Source organism: Durio zibethinus, chromosome 21 (assembly GCF_047325235.1).
Source record: "Durio zibethinus cultivar Kanyao isolate XHJ-2024 chromosome 21, ASM4732523v1, whole genome shotgun sequence".
NCBI classification, from domain to species: Eukaryota; Viridiplantae; Streptophyta; class Magnoliopsida; order Malvales; family Malvaceae; genus Durio; species Durio zibethinus.
Window position 1 is genome coordinate 15,438,279 of NC_143182.1, and position 7,238 is coordinate 15,445,516.

General features: G+C 32.2%; 1 protein-coding gene across 9 annotated transcripts; it reads right to left on the reverse strand.

Moving 5' to 3' along the window:
• Positions 1-1,925: 1,925 nt before the first annotated feature.
• LOC111305709 (F-box/kelch-repeat protein At5g15710-like) lies at positions 1,926-6,342 on the reverse strand. Of its 9 annotated transcripts, XR_016331368.1 has the most exons (4): positions 3,881-6,057; positions 2,583-2,680; positions 2,393-2,471; positions 1,930-2,313 (listed from the first exon to the last, which is right to left on the reverse strand). XR_016331368.1 is itself a non-coding variant. In XM_022903444.2 (3 exons), the coding sequence occupies exons 2-3, from the start codon at positions 5,581-5,583 to the stop codon at positions 2,221-2,223; spliced, it is 1,368 nt and encodes a 455-aa protein (XP_022759179.1). In that variant the 5' UTR covers positions 5,584-5,911; positions 6,064-6,342; the 3' UTR covers positions 1,927-2,220. The 9 variants fall into 9 exon arrangements, 3 of the variants coding, with proteins under 3 accessions (XP_022759179.1, XP_022759178.1, XP_089606624.1); XR_016331372.1 differs by lacking the exons at positions 2,393-2,471; positions 2,583-2,680 and having other exon boundaries at positions 1,926-2,313; positions 3,881-3,957; positions 4,309-6,057; XM_022903444.2 differs by lacking the exons at positions 2,393-2,471; positions 2,583-2,680 and adding an exon at positions 6,064-6,342 and having other exon boundaries at positions 1,927-2,313; positions 4,309-5,911.
• Between the last annotated feature and the right edge of the window lie 896 nt (positions 6,343-7,238).

Below are 7,238 nucleotides of genomic sequence, written 5' to 3' on the forward strand. Positions count from 1 at the left end.
TATTAATAGTAATTTTATCTATTTTCTCATGCTAATTTCGGCCTACTTTTTCTTTTGTGGGGGTAATTATCTAAAATCTTTTATGCCGTATGCTTAGAAGTTGATTCAGCTAGCAGTATTCAAAAGCCAAAAACCAGCACCTATCACCAAAAAATAAAAAATCAATAAACCTCTACATTTAGTTCATTTAACCTTCAGTACCTCTGCAACTGCTCTTACTTCAATGTTACTGTATATTCATGTTTTAGTTCAAAAGCTTTGCATCAAAATTTTAGAGCTGGAAACGTGCATGCGCAGCGACAACATTTGGTCTTGATCTTACAAAATTTTCCTATGTCATCAATGCTCTTTCACTCTCTAATCTCTTACTTTAAAGAAAATTGAGCTCACAAAGCACACAATAAAGGAGATTTGAACACCTGGAAAACAGTAGGCTCCGTTTACCAAAGTCATGTCTTTGGATCTTGAAACCTGTTCATTTCTACTTATATTATTAGTACTAATCCACCACCAGATGTAAAGAAAACAAGATAGCTTACTTTTATTGGTAGTTATAATTTAACGATGAAAGAAAATATTATTGTGTCGAAATTTTAATATTAAATTTATCAAATATTATTTTTTAAAAACGACTATTAGAACGTTATCTAACGAAATGATTATTTATGACTATGCTTTTTATCACAGAAAAATGTTTGTAATAACTTTTAGTGTACGGAATTTGGGCTTTAGAGGTTTAACAGAATTCCAAGTTCATGTGGGTGACTAATGTTGTCGGTTTGAAAGCATTGCCACCAAAGGAGCCGCTGTTTTTTGGAATTTGATGTTCAACTTTCAATGAAGTAAAAACCTGCTAGCTTTCTAAGGACAATGTCACGTGTAACACTAACCTTGATTAATTATTATATTAATTTGATTGTAATGTTTGCTTGCTCATTAATTTAGAGTTGTCCAGAAATTATTTGACAATCCAAGAAAAGATTCCTTTTAGATTTCCTTTTTGTTTCTTCTTTAACACCATAAAAATATTTTTGTTACAAGAATGCCCTTTATAGTTAAATATCTTTGAATCTTCAAGATTATCTGATCAGCCACCAAGGCAAACTTGCTTGTCTTTATCTCATTGCAAAATGCATTAAAGCAATGTCCTGAAAAATTTTAGATACATTTAAATATGATAATTTGGAATGGCTAATCCAAAATTTTTTTTTCCAGATATTCATTTATATTATATAAAAACGGTTCAGATTTAGAATTAGTATAATACAAAATTTGAAAGTTTAAGATGTAAATTGCATATTATTTAAAAAATTTAAAATACAAATTACATATTTCTTTTAGATATCAATTTGTACATTTTTCAGAAGCTGAAATACTAAAATTATAATTAACTCCGTTTATATTTGATCAAATCAACCAATAATTACCTACCCATCACCTTCAAATCTTTGTGGTAGACAGGTAAGCAATTTATACATTTATATATGCATATGGATATATTTTATTTGAAGCTATCATAGATTAAATCTTTTTCATTGAAATTATATCATAAGATAATGAGTTTCAAAAATATAACCTAATTTTCAAATTTATGTTATAAGAATTATGTCATTAGTTCTTATCTTTTTCTTTTTCTTTTCCAACATGCCTAGCATTTTGTTGTTGCTCTCGGAGTGCAGTTGCTATGTAGTAACTGCAAAAAAAGGTAGTTAACGGATGCCCCATAAGGATAGAGGATTTTTTTTTTTTTGTTATATCAAGAAGACCAAATCTTAATAAAAATAAGAGGGAGGTGAGTGACTTGATTCAAAACCAAACCCGTGATGTCCCCTCAAGTGCCTTTAACCACTAAGCTAAAGGCTTGGAGACAGAAAAATTGAAAACATAAGAATGTAAAGTCAAGCAAACACAAAGCAGAATATAATGAAAAGTAATTCTTTTGGAGTGTCTTCAAAGAAATGCGTTGCATTTAATCATTTACAGATTGTTTATTAATTTCCCCACTAATACCTTCTATACAGAGATAAAAAGAAAGGTGAAAGGGGTTGAAAACTTGAAAGCTTTGGCGAAGAGGGGAGAATATGATCAATGGTTTATATAGTCCTTTCAAACTGTCAACAATTTCTGTTCCATGTTCTTTGTACTTCTCAGGTCAATGAATGATGTTTCTGGAGACAGAATCATTTAGTTATAGTACTCAAATAAAAGTTACTATCTACATTAAGTGGCAAAAGCAGCAGAGCAGACCAAGTAACTACACCAGCAGCAACAATGGGGATTTGGTAGTTGCCCACCAGCAAAGCAATTCGTATCCTATCACAATAGTTCATAAAAAATGACAAATGTTGTCAAATTTGAAGCATTGTTTGATAATCATCCAATCCAAATATACCTTTTCATAAAACATGCACTACTCTACAGGAGCCGGACATAACAATTAGCAAACTTTTCTAATTTATTTGGTCCATAACCTGTCACAGATCAATGGCAACGATGACTCAACACAGCCCCTTTAGCACCAGATCTAAAGTTTCAATTTCATTTGCAATCAAAGTTTGTTGTGGTAATGAAGTGGATCTTACCTGCTTTCCTCTGCAGCAACCATGCTCAAACCGGAATCAATACGTTATTCATTCAACTCAAACAGGCAATGCGTTTGTAAATTGAACTGCCTCAACAACTGAAATCAGCTATAATGCATGAGCATATACTAGTTGTCAAACAGCAAAACTACAGAAATTACATGGACTGTCAATGTTTCTATAGTATCAGTGCTTTCCTTGTTGGTGAAGCTACTAAACAATTCTTTGTGCATAATTTTATTACTAGCCAAATTTTATTTCTACTTCTGACTTGATAAAGCACATTCTTGCTTTAAGTCACTAAGAACAAAGTGGATCACTTGAGTGAGAGAAAAGTATATCAGCCGATATCCAGCAGTGAGCAAGAAGCATCACTGCTACTAACCTTCACTATAAAACAAGCTAACAGGCCAGACTAATGGTTAGAAAGCCAGAAGCAGTACCAGTTGAAACATATTTACATGTGACTGCAACAAACTAAAAGATTACTTCTTCCACATTGTAACTATAGAGCTTAACAAAGACACTTTGCCCCGGAATTCATACATAACAAACTCCCCAACAGATTTCAGGGCAAATTACCTTAATATTTCCAGATAGTCAAAGATAAACTCCTATAAAATTGCGAGACTGAATATTCTAGAAGCTTTTAGAAAAGCTTTCACAATATGAAAGCTAATGCAAAAAGATAAAGAATGATGTTGGTTCATCAGGTGCTGCAAAATACACCATAAAATTATATTCTGTCAGATAATAGTAAGCACCAAATTGGATTAACTCTTGACAAACCATAACCAAATTCAAGTGGTCCATTTTTTTAATGAGAAACAATGATACTATAAATTCCAGCACAATCCAAGGATGCTCCAAATCATTTTGGAAGATCATGAAAAGACACCATTTTGTTGTTATTGTAATTGTGGTAAATTTATAGCATATGACCTTTATAAAGAATTCAAACATATGACCTTTATAATGAATTCAAACATATGACCTTTATAAAGAATTCAAATTCAAACAGCCTTATTAGATATAATTAAGGGGGCGGGGGGATGGGAATTAAAGACGATCGAAAAGAATTCCTAAATCAATAAGAGGGATCAATCTAGAAAAATGAAAGAGTTAACAATATCGAAAGTACAATGTGTACAAGCTGTGATGATGACAGCACAATCATATAAATTAACCATCAGGAAATAAATCAATAGGCAAGGAAAGTAAAATACATTATGAAATGAAACCTCCTATGGTCATATGTTAAGTAAATAAGAAAGGGCTAGTGTAAAAGATTTTCTTACAATTCTTCCCCATAAATCAGTCCCGTGACACACAGTTTCAAGAAGCCCAGCCCTCATGTAGTCATCAAAGTACAACCCTGCCCAGTGTCAATGTGCATCATTAAGTTCAAATATGGAACGACATCACCAATTCTCTAAAAGATCTTGGCGATAGGAAACAGATTCAAAGGGATATGCCCAAGATGTTGATGCAGTAGCAAGGACCACTCAATTCACAATTCACCAACAAGTGAGAAGTAATCCAGTCAAATATGTGCAGGACAGGGGAATATGATGGTGTAAAAGAAGATATCATCCCTTTGTTACTAAAGAAACAGGCAATTGTTGCCACATGTTAACATCTCAACAGCTCATGAACAAAAATCTCCCGAGGCAAATTTTCCAGCTCAGTGGACAGAGGAATCAAATCTTGGCTCATAGAAGCAAACCTGACTATTGTATGACTGAAGAGCACAGCCAGCAATCCAAGACCAAAGCTTCTTATCCACATCATAAAGGAGGCCCTTCCCTTGGTTCCAAGATGTGAAGCAGATAAGATTATCTTGTCCAAAGCACTCAAATCTCTCAGCTGATAGCCTCAACAAAGCTCGAAAATACTTAGGTGGCATTCTACTTATCTCCACCCACATAATCTTAGCATGATCCAATTCCCAAATTCTCATACTCTGTAGAGTACTATAAAGACCGATTCTTCCAACCAGAAACAGGCGCTTCTGTGTCCCAGCAACCAAATAACCATCTAACAAAGATCTTGGGAACTTTGCTGGAATATGCTCCCAATATCCTGAGTCCAGTCTATACATCATCAAGCCAAGTGGTGAAAGGGTTTCCAAATACAACCTGGAGTCACAATATGCCATCTTTGAGGAGCAAAGATTAACTGCAGGCATTATCTGGTGGACTGTCCATTTATCAATCTTTGAATCATAGACTTCGGTGGGCAGTGACTTATCGCCATAAATATCACTTGTGGCTATAACTTTAAATGATTTGTCTGTTCGATCCACAACCATAATCAACTGTCTTTGCTGGTTATAATTCATGTTTGGCAGTGTTCTCCAAGTTTGTGTAAGAGGATTACATACTAAAGCTTTGAAAGTTAGACCATCGAGTCCAGAAAAGCAAACTAGACCACCTGAAGAGCCAACCAACCAGAAGGCCCACTGAGGCAAAAAATTGAATGGAATTCTATACCATACTTTTAACGGCAAGCTAAAAATGGAACATTGTGGAGTCTGTGAGTTCTTCCAAAATGTAAGGAGACAAGGCCCATGAGATGGCACTTGTGAGTGAAACTTGAGAAAACTATTATCTTGAAGTATTGAGTTCCATCTTTTACAAACTGAACGAAGCCGAAATATCATAAATGGAGGAACCCTTGCCAAAATCTCATTCAATAAGTCCTCAGGCAACATTGCCCATATGTTATCTTCCATTTGAATATCAGGATGAACCACCTTACCAAATGTAGCAACCGTTTCCTCATCTAAACCCCGCGGTTTAGTCTTTATCACTTTCTGCCGGGAGGGACTAGTGTTCCTGGATCCTACACGACCCAACGGGCTTGTATTCCTCGACCCACCGACCCTAATAGGTGACACTTGTTTAGGACAACTCTCCTCATCACAGAAAGCCCCATTTTTCATCAACTGGGAACTAGAAACTCCAGACCCAGATTTAGATGATTCCCCAACACCATCCATAGCTATTAATCCTCAAAACACTAAGCAACCCAATGTTGTTTCTTGTACGAAAACCAAGCTTAACACCGACCCAAAGATCCTAGCTTTCAAGCTTAAATAATGAATTCAAAGTAACAAGTAGATAATTCCTCAACACCACCCATAGATATTAATTCTCGAAATACAAAGCAACCCAATGTTGTTTCTTACCTAAAAACCAAGCTGAAAACCCAAATGCAAGATTTTTTACATCCAAAGATCCTAGCTTTCAAGCTGAAAACAACGAATTCAAGTACCAAACAGCAAATCGCAATACCCCAAATAACACAATAAATAACTTGAACAACTTCTGATCAAAAACCCCAAATTTTTAATCAGATCCAGGCATGAAAATCTTGTAAAATGATAAAAATGACTCAAAAAAATGATGGAAGCATTGAATGGGATGATAAAACAAAACATAGAAAAGTTTGAATCGTGGAGAACATTGAGAAGGATTACCTTAGATTCAAGGAAATTATCTGACTTTTTTGCTTGGCGACGAATAAACCTTGTCAGAACTCAGGAGAAGTAAAATTCTGGCATAGAAATGAGAGAACCTAACCGCAGGGGTCAGGCCTCCCTCTTACATTGTTTTTCAGATTTATTTTGTCATTAATTAAGAAAAGAAAATTTTAATGGTTTATTTACGGGAAATTTGGAGCCCCAGTCTGCCCTTTAGGTAAAAGATAGAGCATGCTGTAAATTGACTAAATTCCATCCATTTTTTTTTGGTTTCCACTTTCCTGTATAATTTAATATGAGATATTAGTTTAAAAATGGATAATTTATCTAAATTTGTTATGTAATTACAAAATTATCCCTAAATTTATTGTATTTATATATATATATGCCTTTTTTTATATATTTATTGAATATATAATAACAATAAATTATTTGTATTTAACCATTACAATTTTTTAATTTGAGTTTATTTATTATAAATAATTTTTAATTTAAAATTAATAAATTTATCATCATTATTTTTATAAATATATATATTTAAGTTTAAAATATTGACCAATTTTATAATTACTAAAATCAAATGGACAAATATTTAATTATAATCATTTTTAACTAACTTTTTTCATATTATATCTTTCTATTTTTAAAATTATTAGAGGTCAAAATAATATCACATGCATAATATATTCATCTTATTGTACGTATATTTACATATAAACATACTTATGATTATAAATTTTGTTTTTATATATTTATTTACATTTTTTATTATTAATAGATTTGATATATGTTGAGAAAAAATAAAAGATTTATTATTATACAATATTATTTTATGTAAGTATTTAAGAATATTAATTTTTAAAGATAAAATATTATTAAAGTTTAAATAAAATTTAAAAAAAAAACGAATCTAATTGTCTTATAAATTCAAAAAATTTACAATAAATTATGTATTTTTTAAATAAATAAATTTGTGTTAAATTACTCTAAAAACTTTATAAAAAAATTATAAAAATTTACTTTATACCATGTGATTGAATAGCCAATGAATAAATCTTCACAGCAAAGAGATGCGATGATTAAGAGTTTTTATTTTGGAAAAGTCCATGATTAAAATTCAAGTTTATTTGAATATAAAAAAAGTCAAGTAGATATGAAATTTGTGTTTTTGT